This window comes from Phalangium opilio, unplaced genomic scaffold (assembly GCF_054372755.1).
Source record: "Phalangium opilio isolate 3A_F unplaced genomic scaffold, DU_Popi_V2 ptg000104l_1, whole genome shotgun sequence".
In the NCBI taxonomy this organism is placed as follows: Eukaryota; Metazoa; Arthropoda; class Arachnida; order Opiliones; family Phalangiidae; genus Phalangium; species Phalangium opilio.
In genome coordinates this window covers 68,932-84,492 of record NW_028324206.1, presented here as the reverse complement: position 1 = coordinate 84,492, position 15,561 = coordinate 68,932, and the positions used below count along the sequence as shown (strand labels likewise).

General features: G+C 39.6%; 1 protein-coding gene across 1 annotated transcript; it reads left to right on the top strand.

Annotated features, from left to right (window-relative positions):
• Positions 1–1,398: 1,398 nt before the first annotated feature.
• Positions 1,399–2,556, top strand: LOC149630003 (uncharacterized). Its single transcript, XM_089851333.1, has one exon. The coding sequence runs from the start codon at positions 1,399–1,401 to the stop codon at positions 2,554–2,556; it is 1,158 nt and encodes a 385-aa protein (XP_089707459.1).
• Positions 2,557–15,561: the final 13,005 nt, after the last annotated feature.

The following is a 15,561-nucleotide window of genomic DNA, read 5'->3' as shown; positions in this document are numbered from 1 at the left end:
CTTGCCCCTTATTCAGTTGGCCATGAACAGTGCCATACATACTTCAACTGGTTCATCCCCCTTTTATTTACATCATGGTTATGAGCCTACCTTACCCTGGGATGAACGTACCTTTGCCGGGATACCCGAGGACATCGAAGGAGAGATTAGGGGTTATGAGGCTGGGCCACTCAGGGAATGGCAGTTGTCCATTTACTTTGCCCAGGAAATGAATGAGCAAGCCAGTGCCAAACAAAAACGCTTCTATGACCGGAACTATTCCGATGGGGAGCTAGAAGTGGGACAATTAGTGTGGAAAGCAGGTCATAGCTTATCCAATGCCGCAGCTAAGTTCTCGGCTAAGTTGGCTCCAGCCTGGGAGGGTCCCTATAGAGTAGTTGAGAAGATATCCTCAGTTTCCTATGTTATCATGGATTTGGAGTCAGGTGCTTTGGCTGGCACATGGCATATTAATCAGTTGAAACTACTGTTGAACTCTGTGGTCCTTGAGACCCAGGAAACCACAGAGCTCGAAATCCCACCGGTAATACAGGAACTGGAGATCGATGTAGACCCAGGAGATGAGCCCGAGCATGAGTTGGGTGTCACACAGGAAGAAAGGTCGTTTATTGAGGCAGATTCCCGGGACGGTCAGGAGAATGTCTGGGATACGGTGCCCTTTAGAGTATATGACTTCCGGCCTCGTCAAACCCAAACAGAAGGAGCCGTCAATAGGCCGTCAACCTCGATAGACGTAGAACCAGAGATACCTGTTCCGTATCTTAACATTCCAGTAGAAAACGACTCGGTTCCCACCCCGATACCGCGGCGCGAATACAATCTTCGACGCCGGGTACGAATCACAGACCCAGTGGATTCTGGGGCAGACCTAGCGATGGCAAGTCCTTCCGGGGAAGGACATCGGAACGGGAACACTCCAGATCTGGGGTTGGATGGGGAGGATAAGAGAACATTCCCGGAACCAGAGTTAGATCAGGATGATGAAGATGATGAGTTGATGGCTCCCTTTCGATATGGGTGGAAAAAGGAAATCGTTTTGAGAAAGGATACCGGAGGTAGAATTGGGGACGTATATTATTACACACCAGAACCGATAAAAGAAAAATTACGGTCATATAAACAAATTGCGGCGTTTCTTGGTACTCATCGCAACCAAGCCCGCCTATTAGGCATGCGCAACTTCAGCATGAAGCCCCAACCGTTTGCGTATCCCCCATTTGAGATTGTTCGCCATGCTTTATGGTGAAGCACGTCCAATCGGACTCAGGTGGGATGTCCATTTGAATGGACCTGTCGATTAAACCATGATGAGACTAACTGTCTATAGAACACCTTTTTACTTTTCAGACTATGGCTAGTTCATTCCCAAAAATCTATTGGGGTCAACTTTTTGGTGACATGGAGGCGTCGTCGAGCGACGAAGAGGACCCGAGCTACACGACAACTCAACCAATGGTAGCAGAAATTACCGGGGCGACTATACCACCAGAGGTCGTTGAAATTATCGGAGAAATTGAAACCGTAGACGTTCCCCAGGCATCAGCTACGATATCATTGGTAGTTGAGATCACCAAGGAAACGGAGGAGGTGGCAGGCGCTCAGGCGTTAGGGATTGGATCACCCGAAAATCCGGGTTTGGCTGCCTCCCTTACCCCGGTAGTGGAGGAGCAGGCCCTATCCATCCCGATTACAGAGGATCATTCAATGAACGATGAAAATGAAGTGGAGCTACCTCCACGCTACGTGGATATCTTTTGCTCACTTCCATGTTACGCATCCCGGACTGGAACAGATTTAAAACATTTTTCCCGGCACGTCCGCACCCTCCCGGAACGCTTCCCGGGGGGTTTTAAAGGATGCATATCTCACTTCGGCGCCATTCCGGATGAACTCAATATCGAGTTCATTCAATCCGTCTTAGTGAACCCCGGGGTTCTCGGTGCAGTGGGCATTCCGCCCCTGTACGCTAAGGCGTATTTGCAAGACGAGCGCATCGAACACGATTTAATTAGGGCCTTGGCTTTTTCCAAAGTTCGCGCGATTGGCTTGGATGCATCCCGGGTCATCGACCTTTGTCCTCCAGAGATTCAAAGCCAGGCGTTTCGGCGCCAGCTACGTCTAGCTGCAACCTATGACTACCCAGTCTTAGTCCAATGCCGAGAAGGGCGGCAGGAAAAAGATGTTTTTCGAACATGCTACCGCATGCTAGGTGAGGAACTCCCTCCCGGACACGCCATCATATTACTGAATTTTTCCGGCGGTCGGGACGTGGCTGAAAAATTCCTTGCCCGGTTCCCACGACTCTATCTTGCGCTGTCCCCGGCCATGGATCCACAGTTTATGAAAAGATTTCTACATGGTATCCCGGTAGAACGCCTGCTAGCGCAGTCAGGGGCGCCAATGTTTTCCCTGACCCGTGCTTCCCCAGCTGTACCGTCCCCAGGACTGGCATTGACCGTAATTAATCGGATTGCGCAGGCCAAGGCGTTACCGGTCGCGGAGGTGGCCGCTATCTTATGGTCCACTTCCCAAAAATTATTCCGGTATTCGGATTAAGCGTTGTTTTCCCGGATTATCGGTTTCGTTCTTCCTTTTCTTTTTTCGTTAATACGCGGGTTAGACTGACCATATCCGTAAAATATGTCTTTTGTTTTGTTGGAACCCAGTGTTGTTCCCCCTTTTTCCCGGAAGAACAGTTTGAACACTATCATATTCCTTTAATTTTCATACTACCAGGGTAGTTACTCTAGCATTACACATAAAAATATAAAAAAAAATATAATAATAAACACCATTGTTCTTCGTTTATTTTCTCTTTGTATATCGGTAGGACCGATGTTGTGCTTTTCCCCGAACAGGGGCATGTTCTTTCACCCCGGTTGGGACTAAATAAATATGTTTTCTCATTAACTCCTTCTCTGCGGTCCACCCGCGTTTTGAATTTGGTTCCCTGGCTTTGGGTGGGGTTTCCCTCCCCGCTCTTTCTTTTCAGATACTCCCAGCGGCCTTACACCGCTGTTTCCCCTTTCACACGGGGCCGCTGCTTCTTTCTTGCAGAGGGTGAGGATGTAACGGGGAGCCCGTTACAAGAGTTCACCACTAGGAGGAGCGACATAATCGATACCAGGGATCCCCGCTAGACGGCCCAGGAAGCTAAACGTTAGACCTGTCGTCTGCTCGAGAGCCGGGATTGGCCGATCACCGGAAGCCCGAGGGGATATAATCAAACGTAGCCCGGGAATCTGGGCAGTTGGAGGGTTACCGGCATCAAGATCAGTTAATGATTTTGTTATATTAAATTAACTTAATGACTTGTTAAACGTTATTTAACGGATTGTAATATATATTAATAATTTACTAACGGATTGTACATATAAATTAACCGGATTAATGTCATAATAAATATATTTAATGAATTTGACTACGTAGTCGTGTGATTTCGGGTATCAACGAGAGCGCGCGATTACACACTCGTATTTCTAAAAAGTGAGAATGGGTTTAAAAGTTTGCTTATGTCTTTGATCAGGCAGAAATGATTACTTCCACCCTTTGATATAAATAGCAGGTCAACCTGTCGCGCTTCGATGACCCTATTTTCACTAACATAACGGGGGAATACACCGTCATCATATGCATATACATTAATAGACAGCCCGTTTTTATCTTCAAATTTTTTTAGCTTGAGGGGATTTAATTCAAACGGGAAGCTGATATCCTCACAGTTAAGTTCTGTCGCGTATTCAAGATATTTACTCACTCTGGTCGCATTTGATTTTACTGGGTGTAACTTTGCCAGAATACAGTATAAAAAGCATTTGCTATCTGTAGATATTATATTTAAAACACCTTTACAGTTTTTAATTTGCTTTGGTAATTTAATAAACGTACCACCTATAAGAGGTCTATACTTAATTATATCAATTTGTAGGAGAGTGATACGCTCGATCACCCATCCACTGCCTATCCCTTCGTATTCTTCCATGGCTTTCGCAATTTGTGTGGTACACACTCCAATAAGATTGGGTAATTGTTGTGACATCAAACTGGCATGCGTCTTTGATCGAAAGTATGGGAAAGCTTCGACAACCTCACCATTACTAAGAACTTTGACGTATTTCACTCTCAATAGCATATACCATTTTATAGCTTTTTTTGAATTAACTTGGTTTTCCAAGTATTTAGCTAAACTGGAAGTAACTGATCCTCTGAATAGGTCAACATCAGTTTAGAGTTTTGAAGGATTATGCTTCGCACTCAGAATGCCATCTCCTAGTGCCCCTAACTCTTGAATATCCTCCGGAAAAACATTTTCAACATGCTTGTTGTTGAGAAGTGAGTCTTGGTTGCAATACGTCTTAGTATTGTTGTATTTTCTTTTCTTTACTGGAATAATCGGAGAGCGATAAACTTAACCATAGTTTATTTACATTTAACATAAAGGCGGTCTAGCAGACCTTACACGTACAACGGCTAAAATAGAACTCCCCGTAACGAGGATAGTCTGGAGCTTATATACAATCTTATAGCTAGTTCAATTTAGTTCAGTTCTGTTCTTTTTAATACTAACACATCCTTTCCCTAATTTATAATTTTCACTATGGTTATTATAATTTACAGGAAGTTAAACTATCAATTATTTACAATCGCTATAAATTAAGTTTTTCTACATTTTTAATTATCCGACCGCTTCTTGTCTTCGTTAACGTAGTTTCGTTGCTTCGCTGTAATCCAGGGTCTGGTTGCGTTATATTTCGTTCTGCATTTGTATCTTCTTGCGAAACAGCGATATTTGTTGTTGATGTATCAGATTCCCCTGTGTTTGTTGATACAGCTGGCTGGCTGGAAATCGGACTACTAAGTGAGACGGGATTTGAAGTTACTATTTCCTTGGACGTCTGGACATCAGAAGATTCGTTGTGAACATCAATCCATGGTTCATCGGGTTGAACTGATGATGGCATTGGAATTAGATGATATCGATTTCTCCGAACCGCACCATTAGGAGTGCTGAGGATATAGGATCGAGGTTCCTTTGCCAATTTCTGGACAGTTCCTTCGACCCTAAGGTCGGTAATCCATACGTTTTCACCCTTTTAGAGTGGAGTCAATATTTTGACTCTGTGACGTCTGTCATAATTTTCTTTTTGGTTCTGGCGGCTATGGTCTTCACGTTGTCGTACCACGTCAAATGGAGGAATGGCTGGGACAAATTCTTTCTCGAAAATAGGCAAAGTTGAACGCAATTTTCTTCCCATGAGAAGTTCCGCAGGGGTATAACCATTGGCTAATGGTGTGGAACGGTACGATAGCAATGCGAGGCTGCTGTCTTCATTCTTTTTGAGCGCCTTCTTTATGACCTTGACTGAGGCTTCTATGAATCCGTTACTTTGTGCGAAACGCGGACTTGACATCACGTGTCGGAAGCCGTAGTCTTTTCACAAACGGGCGAAAACAGCTGTACTTTTGAATTGAGGGCCGTTATCGCTTTTCACTATCTCGGGAATGCCATGCGTTGCAAATATTGACTTTATGTTGCTGATGACAGTTTTGGAGGTTTGGTCACGTAGTTGACGAACTTCGAAATATCTTGAATAGAAGTCCGTGACCAATAAGTTCCATTTTCCTTGAAGGTAGAAAAGATCCATCGCAACAACCTTCCAAGGTCTGTCTGGAAAGTCAGTCGGACAAAGAGGCTCATGATGATTGTTTGCTTCTTTGATACAGTTTGGACAGGTCTTTACTTTCTCCTCGATTTGTTTTGAAATGCCAGGCCACCAAACGGATGTTTGGCTCTCTCTCTACATTTGCTGATGCCTTGATGTCCGTGATGAATTTTTTTTTTATTTGTTTATTTTATACAGTAATTATTATAGTTTTACAAAGGGAAATTGCGTATTCCACCACCAAATTAAGTTGAGAACTTGTATTTTGGTGGTACTTTAGTTACAGATTATTTAATTGGAGTTTAAAGTTAGAGCATTGATGAAGAGGGTTTTTTTTCTTGATTTAACATTTTAACAGAGATCTTTGTTTAGTTTGAAGTATGTTGTCAATTTATTTTTAAAATCAGTTAGGGATTGTATTTATTTCAGTGTTTTTGGAAGATTATTATATAGTGAGTTACCTAGTATAATCGCATTTTTTTGAGTGATCGTTTTATTATATTTTGGGATAGCCTTATTCATTTCGGAAGTAAATCGGGTTTCATATCTATTTACAATACGGTCATTATTTTCGATACTATATTTAAAGTAGTTCAGCAAAACAGCTTTATGAAAGAGTTTTTCGAGTGTTAGAACACCCAGTTCTCTATAGATTTGATGGGTTGGGTAGTACATTGGTCTTTTTAAACATTTTTTGACAGCTCTGTTTTGGATTATGCTAATGGAACTAAGGTTTGTGTCGTAGGCACTTCCCCAGCAAGTTATTCCATAAGTTAAAAACGACTGGAATAAACTAAAATAAACAGATCTAATTGTTTTTTTGTCCAGTATATTTGAGAATTGACTTATGCTAAAGAGATTTGACCGCAGTTTTTTTTAGATAAGATATGTGATCTTTCCATTTTAGGTGTTTATCCACTATAATTCCCAAGTACTTCACAGACTCAGCTTTATTAATTTTTTGACATGTACATCCCTGGTCAGTATCCATGCAATTTTGCCTATCGTGTGAAGATAGATTATCTAATTGGGTTTCACCCGCTTTGGTTACCGAAATGGTTAAGTAGTTTGTTTTTTTTTGCGTTTAGACTGAGAAGGTTAACATCTAACCAGTTTTTTGTCTGCAGAAGACCAATATTTGCTTTTTCGAACACCTCTTCCCATGTATTAGCAAGGTAAATTAGCATTGTGTCCTCTGCGAAAGCAATTGTTTGGTCTGAGTAGTTTTGGTCCAATAAGTCATTCATGTAAATTGAAAACAGTGTTGGTCCAAGGATAGAGCCTTGGGGGACTCCATAAGTGTATGTTTCAGGATTACTTTTAGATTGGTTAATTTTCACCCTCGCAGTTCTATGAAATAAATAGCTATTAAACCATTCTAAGGGAAGACCATGGATGCCAATATTTTTTAATTTTCTAATTAATCTATCATGGCTAACCGTATCAAATGCTTTCGCGAGATCGAGAAATATGGCAACTATTTTTTATTACCATCCAAACTTTTTACAACAGTAGTATTAAAAGAGTGAAGAGCATCTTCCGTGGATAAGCCTGTTCGAAAGCCATATTGGTTTCTGGAGAGAATATCAAATTTATTAAGGAATTTGTCTAGTTGAGCCTTTAGGCTTTTTTCAATAATTTTCGATAGTGTGGTCAGTACAGAAATCGGTCTATAGTTGGAAATTTCAGTGTGATCCCCATTTTTAAAAATTGGGGTTATCAGTGCGGTTTTACACATTTCGGGAAATAGTCCATTGGAGAAACTTAGATTAACAATATGGACTAACGGGTTTGTAATATGTATACAGATTTTTTTAAACATAAGAGAACTATGACCATCAGTACCGCACGATTTGGTTGATTTTAAAGAGTGTATATATTGAAGAATATCTGAACCGTTGCTAGGACATGTAGTCGCGCCAATGGGCTACTCGCGACCATCAAAGCCAATTTTCCAAATCTCTCCCACCGATTTCTTACGCGTCTTTTCAACTGCTATGTTCGTCCGACCCTTGAATTTGGTTGCCAACTATGGAACCCCTCCTCTAGTGGTGATATAAAAATCCTTAACGACGTGCAGGGTCGCGCTTCAAAAATCCCTAAGTCTCTACGCAACTTACCTCGCGAAAGCAGACTCGCTTCCCTCAGTTGGGCCCCCCTGTCCAGTCGGCGCACCTACATGGATCTAATAAGCCTCTTTCGTGTCCTACACTCCTCCGATCAGACCTACTTTATTTTCTCCCCTCACACGCACTATACCCGCGGTCACAGTCGCCAACTCTTTCTCCCGCCATCCTGCAAAGACCCACTAAAGCACTCTTTCTTCAGGAGAACTATACCCGTTTGGAACTCCCTTCCTGAAGAAGTCGTTTCCCTACGTTCGATTTCTCAATTCAAATTGGCTACCAAAAAATTCTTAGGTCTATAATTTATCTCCCCACGGATTTGGAGCTGTAAGGCTTTGTAAAGCCCTAGCTCGTCATACACAACGGAGCAAAAAAAAATGTCATTCAACCTTTAAGTTAAATGACAGCCTTGGAATGGAGGTTTGACGCCACTACTAGAGAAAATTATGGTTTCTAAAGATTATTCGTAACATTCATGTTGTGTTTATTCATGTCATCATTGGCAACCCTCCACTATAGTTGTAAACATACTACTCTTAGTTGACTAGGTCAAAAAACAGGGTTTATTCGAATGTTTTAAAAAATATTACAGCAATGTTTTAATTCATTGATATCACACCCAATATTTGGACTGCTTATTAATGAACAAGTTGTCGCGAGAGAGAAAGTTTTCATTTAGGCTGACTGTACGGCTTGCATCAATCTGGTAGACAATGGAATAGGCACTTGGATTCAGTACTACAAACAGAAAGCTTCAAACGATCTGCGCGGATCCCTGTGTTTATTACAAACCAGGAAGATATATCATTGTTACCACTTACGTCGATGACGAAGTACTTTTTGGAAGCGAAGACGAAATAAATAAATTAAAGAAAGCACCAAGAAAACATCTAGAAATTGAGGATCTCGGTGAAATCCGAAATATTCTCTCGATGAGAGCTAACAAGTACGACGACGGCTATTCACTAGACCAAACGAGGTACACCTATGAACAACTGAGAGAAATGGGAATGCTGGAATCAAAAAGTGTCGCGACACCACTCGCACTTGGAACCAAATATACGAAATGCGAAGAAGGAAATGAAATAACAAAAGAAAATTCACTGATGTACCGACATCTCATAGGGAGTTTGCAATATTTGGCAACACACACGAGACCGCATTTGGCATTCGCGGCAAATTATATGAGCCAGTTCAATCAGAAGCCATCTAATGAACACTGGTTTGGGATGAAGCATATTCTGCGATATTTAAACGGTACCAAAGACATGGTTTTACGTTTTCAACGAACGGGAAGCAAAGCAGTAATCTTCACAGACGCAGATTGGGGTTCGGATCAAACAGATCGAAAATCATTCAGTGGGTTCACAGTCACACTAGGCGGTGCTGTCGTCAGCTGGACAAGTCGTAAACAAAGATGCACTGCGTTGAGTACTGTAGAGTCGGAATTCGTGGCCCTAAGCGAGACTGCTAAGGAATGCGTTTGGTTGCAGAGTCTGTTCAAAGAAATAGGACAAACGACCTTTCTAGAGACACCCACTGTCATCAATATTGACAACCAAGGAGCTATGAGGCTAGCCGAAAACCCTACCGTTTCGGATAGATCCAAACACATTGATCTCAGATTCTTCCATGTTCGAGGATTAATTGAAGACAAGAAGATAAAGCTCACATATGTGCCTACCGAGTTAAATCTTGCGGATCAGTTTACTAAGGTTGTATCGAGAAATAAAATGAACCTACATTTAAAGAAGCTAGGGATCGTTGATCCAGGAGGGGTGTGATTGTTAGATTGGACTTTTGTAAAACGCGCTCTAAAACAGATCTATAGACTGTAGTGACATCAAGCGGCATTGTAAAAGAATTACCAAGTATATATATTGTAAGAAACACTTCGGGAGTAGAGACACGAGACGCGAGCAATGACGTTGTATTATTTTGTATCGTATTAAACATCTTTCTTTTGTTTTGTTAATACTGAGTGATCAATTAGTTCAACACTAACAATTTAAGCCTAGTAATTTAATGGTAATGTGCAAGTTTGCCTTAATCGAAATAGGTGGAAAAGATAAAAACCATCTTCTGGCTTTAAATGCATTTTTTTTGGATTCCTCATAAAGAAATAAGTCAGGAAAACTATTTTTCTTGTTAAATTAACTTAATTAGAAGTTGCAAGTAACAAAAAGCTCATTCAAGAATTCCCAAAAATTGAATTTCACAAACGCGTGAGACTCTTATGGGTGCAAACCCACGTTGATATTTCAGCGGAAAACATTTTTCAAAATGTACGTTTTCGGTTATTTTAATATTTTTCCATGATTATTAGTTTATCTGATTAACATCGTATATTCAGTTTCAAAAACTTTCTGACTCCCTTAGTGGGAATTTGAGCTCTCTACAACCACCCGTTGATTAATTACGCATTTAAACGTTTAAAAATACAGGGATTTTTCTTACTTTTGTATCTTTCCAACATCATTTCGGAATTAAAATAGCAATAGATTAACAAAATATGACTTATTTAACTATATGGAATCGAATGGAAGTGGTCCGAAAGTCTTATGACTAATGACTGATTAGTTATTCAAAAAATTTCGAAGCCGCCCCCCTCCATGTTGAAGGTAAACCTAACTATGAAGCGAGAGAAAAGGCGACAGTTCCTTGTTTCTCTTTCGTTTCTTGCTAACGAGATATGTTGATGCTCAGTAAGATAGTTTTAATTGGACATTGTCACGTGATCTGTTACGAGTATCATATAGAAAAATATAATTGCAATCTTAAGAAACGACTGAAACAATCGATTATATAATTTCTGGACTTTAAATTCGACTGTTTTCGATCAAACTGATTTAGTCTCTACCAAATTTTACTCTGTTTGATCGATTCCTGATATTTCCTGATTTTGTAGAATTTCGGATATTTTCATATATTCATATAATTTGGATAATTTCATTACTCACGTTTGAATTTTAACTGTCTCTACTTCAAAAGCTACTATCTATACCACCGTTCTCCTAACTTTTTCAAATTATTCGCCCTTGATTTACTCTAGACCATCTACTATAAACGGTTAACTAATAATAAATAAAGGCAAAAATTCCAACTAAAATCTGTGGGTAAAAAAATCAGAAAATGCACACTTTAATTTATGTACTTCTACATTTGGATGATTTCGTGGAATCTTGTCGCATGAGTGATATGACGGGTGGTCCTTCTTCCTCAAGTCGTCGTTCACAGCAGTGTGGGAAATAATGATTTTTTTAAAACTGAACCTGTGAGCCCTACAGTCTTAAAAAAATTCTTGCAATTTTGAATGGAAAAAATTCTGACACTAAAAATTAAAGGATAAAACCACCACGTTCGAATGTTCGCTTGTTCAAGTTTGAATGTTCGCTCGTTCTAGTTTGAAAGTGAGCTCGTTCGAGTTTGAAAGGCAGCTTATTTGAGTTAGAAAGGTAGCTTATTCGAGTTTGAGAGGTAGCTTATTCGAGTTTGAGAGGTAGCTTATTCGAGTTTGAGAGGTAGCTTATTCGAGTTTGAAAGGTAGCTTATTCGAGTTTGAAAGGTAGCTTATTCGAGTTTGAAAGGTAGCTTATTCGAGTTTGAAAGGTAGCTTATTCGAGTTAGAAAGGTAGCTTATTCGAGTTTGAGAGGTAGCTTATTCGAGTTTGAGAGGTAGCTTATTCGAGTTTGAGAGGTAGCTTATTCGAGTTTGAGAGGTAGCATATTCGAGTTTGAAAGGTAGCTTATTCGAGTTTGAAAGGTAGCTTATTCGAGTTTGAAAGGTAGCTTATTCGAGTTTGAAAGGTAGCTTATTCGAGTTTGAAAGGTAGCTTATTCGAGTTTGAAAGGTAGCTTATTCGAGTTTGAGAGGTAGCTTATTCGAGTTTGAGAGGTAGCTTATTCGAGTTTGAAAGGTAGCTTATTCGAGTTTGAGAGGTAGCTTATTCGAGTTTGAGAGGTAGCATATTCGAGTTTGAAAGGTAGCTTATTCGAGTTTGAAAGGTAGCTTATTCGAGTTTGAAAGGTAGCTTATTCGAGTTTGAAAGGTAGCTTATTCGAGTTTGAGAGGTAGCTTATTCGAGTTTGAGAGGTAGCTTATTCGAGTTTGAAAGGTAGCTTATTCGAGTTTGAAAGGTAGCTTATTCGAGTTTGAAAGGTAGCTTATTCGAGTTTGAAAGGTAGCTTATTCGAGTTTGAAAGGTAGCTTATTCGAGTTTGAAAGGTAGCTTATTCGAGTTTGAAAGGTAGCTTATTCGAGTTTGAGAGGTAGCTTATTCGAGTTTGAGAGGTAGCTTATTCGAGTTTGAGAGGTAGCTTATTCGAGTTTGAAAGGTAGCTTATTCGAGTTTGAAAGGTAGCTTATTCGAGTTTGAAAGGTAGCTTATTCGAGTTTGAAAGGTAGCTTATTCGAGTTTGAAAGGTAGCTTATTCGAGTTTGAGAGGTAGCTTATTCGAGTTTGAGAGGTAGCTTATTCGAGTTTGAGAGGTAGCTTATTCGAGTTTGAGAGGTAGCTTATTCGAGTTTGAAAGGTAGCTTATTCGAGTTTGAAAGGTAGCTTATTCGAGTTTGAAAGGTAGCTTATTCGAGTTTGAGAGGTAGCTTATTCGAGTTTGAGAGGTAGCTTATTCGAGTTTGAAAGGTAGCTTATTCCAGTTTGAAAGGTAGCTTATTCGAGTTTGAAAGGTAGCTTATTCGAGTTTGAGAGGTAGCTTATTCGAGTTTGAGAGGTAGCTTATTCGAGTTTGAAAGGTAGCTTATTCGAGTTTGAAAGGTAGCTTATTCGAGTTTGAGAGGTAGCTTATTCGAGTTTGAAAGGTAGCTTATTCGAGTTTGAGAGGTAGCTTATTCGAGTTTGAAATGTTGCATTTTCAAAAATGACAGTGAAATGGTTCTTGTTTGTCAGCGTGTTAAATAATAATAATAGATAAAAATGAACCTTAAAACCACTTTATTTCAAGACCCTTACAATGATATGCTAATCACAACGTTCAGCACTGCTATAGAAATTTTTTTCTGGCATTATTTTGAACACTATCTTCTGTAAAAATTCCATAGTTCTTGAAATTCCTTTTGTGTCCTTTTGTGTATTTTAATTGAAAATTGTAAAATCCGCAGAAAGTAGAGGCCACGGCTTCTTCAATTGTGTCCATTCAAATGTATGGCCGTTAATAACCACTATCCTTATTAACCTAGACTCAGAAAAAAATGTAAAGCCAGGTCAAAAGCTGTGCAAAAACGTTATAATGAAGTTCAACAACCTCAAGATTTCCGATGATGTTAATGTATTGAACAGGTCACAAAGTGATATTACCAACAGTTTAGAGCAAGTCAGCAACTTTCATATAACGAAGAAGCCGAGCAACTGGAATTGGAAACTTTGAATCAGTCCTTGCTTGCGTTAGAATCATCACCTAGAAAAATACACGCTCTAACATTGCATCAAAGAGACTTGTATGGAAAACGGAAAGTTGCCCAGACTTTAGAGGGTGTCAAAAGTAAAGTTTCAAAGGCACTAAATATTTGCGAAGAGGCTTGTGATCCGAGAACTTCTAGTTCCAGCAACTTTGATGATTTAGTTTTACAATTGAAAGAAAAAGTCCGAATACCATCCTGGAATGTCAAATGCCAATTACTCACTATGATTCCCAATTCGTGGACGGTAGCCAAAGTGTCAAAAGAATTCAATGTATCTAAATATTTTGGTTCTAAAAGCTCGAAGACTGAAGGAAGTTTGGAATTTTACCAGAAAAGCCTGGAAATAATTTATCAAACGAGACCAAAGAAAAAGTAACTTCACTTTACGAATAGGATGACGTGTCAAGGATGTGTCCAGGAAAGAAAGAATTTGTGACGATTCGGCAGGATGAAGTTAAAGTTTATAAACAGAAAAGACTTTTGCTATCCAATATTCGCGAAATATGCTTACAATTTCTGTCATTAGTCAAGCTAGCAGTCACCCAGAAGTAAATATGTTCAAAATATTTAATGTCAGTTTTGTTAACATTATTTGAAATGAAAAGCATGCGGGAATTGCGAGTAACACTTCAAATGAAGTGGCGATAAATGAAGCTTCTCATATAAGCATAGATATAATTGAGAATATCGATGATGCAATCAAAAGTAAATAGATATCAAAAAGTTAATAGCTTTAAGTCAATCATACCTTCCCGCCTGCATGCTATGTAAAATGAGTATCGAGTATCACGTGGCTTGCTTGTAACCAATAGGATGTTCGCATGACGTCATAGAAGCGACAAGAGATATTGGAAAGCAGTACAAATTACTGAGCATCATGGGAGTAAATTTAGGGCAATATCATTGGTAGCCGCGCTTACGTGATGGAAAATGGCGCCGTAGTAGTGCGGGTAATTGCTGAATTATGGTAAATTATATTAAAATACTAAAGTCTAAAACTGTAATTAGTTTCATAATGCCGCGTAAAAAACGATTTTAGTTTCGCCTTCGGTATCGACCCAGTGCAATTTTTATCTGAAACCTACGAATAATACCGCATAATCTTCCATCATGTTGCAAACAAAAGTTTTCAAACGTCCTTGGCTCTCCCAACATTGTAGTATTGTTTTACGTTCATCTTTTTGTTTCACGAATTCGTCATAATCATATTCCTTATCTATTTTTCATATTACTATTTTATCACATTCATAGGCAATCACATGTATGTAGTCTTCACAGATTTTGTACTAGGCCTAGGCTATACTGTTACAGTCTCACAGCAGACAGCTGATTGAAATTACCTTTCAACAACCCGCACTACTTTGTCTGAGCGGCGCGACACTAGATTCGTTAGGTACATGTCAAGTGGTTCTCTAGGTGCTACGCCATTTGTGCGCTGCCGCGGAATAGGAGCGGGAATCTCAACTTTCATAACGCGCCCATGCCGGGGAGATATTAACTTCTTGTTTATAATCTATTTACTTCTAATGCAATGTATGCACAAGAAGATAGTGAAAATCAGGAGATGCCAAGAATAACAAACAATGACGATCATGTCTGGTCAAACGTAATCTCGCTAAAATTTTGGATTGTTTTTGAAGTTTCTCAGTGTTTTTAAACCAACATATGCAAAATATAGGTATTATAGGATAAATTTACGAATTATAGGTTTTTATAGGACCATCTCAGAATTATAGGTATTTATAGGTATTATAGGTACTCTGGGAGCCCTGCTATTAAAAACATACGGAATGGAAAGGAAAAGAGTTTTCCGTCTATGTTAACTTGGGGTTAGGCCATTGCGCTCAAGATTCCGACGAAATCGCAAACATAAGCCCTAGTTTATATGGCTGTTACTATAAATGCCCATTGGAAATTGCCAATTGGCTATTTTCTGGTTCACGAAACCCCCAGTTACATGTTGAAAACTCTGGTAACAGAGTGTGTTTTTAATATACACAAAACAGGGGCTAAATGTATCGCTCTTGTGTGAGATGGGCTAAAAAGTAACCTCACAATGGCTCAATTAGAGTAATAATCTCAAAAGATGTCATACAGAGTAGTTTCCCGAACCCTGGCACTATATTGCTTTTGCCCTTGTTCTTTAGCTTTACTTTAGGTGTACACTATTATAGACTAAGTTACTTTACACCATTCAGCAGATCCTAGTGAGAAGGTACATTTTATTCTCGACGCATGCCACATGCTGAAACTTTTGAGAAATTTATGAGAGCACTATGGTGTTTTGGTGAAGTACAAAAAGTCAACTATTTTCTAAAGTTTTATATTGTTAACAATGCGTATTTATTTAGCG

Coding starts and splice junctions, on each gene's coding strand:
- LOC149630003 (XM_089851333.1), top strand. CDS start 1,399: ATGGAGGCGTCGTCGAGCGACGAAGAGGACCCGAGCTACACGACAACT.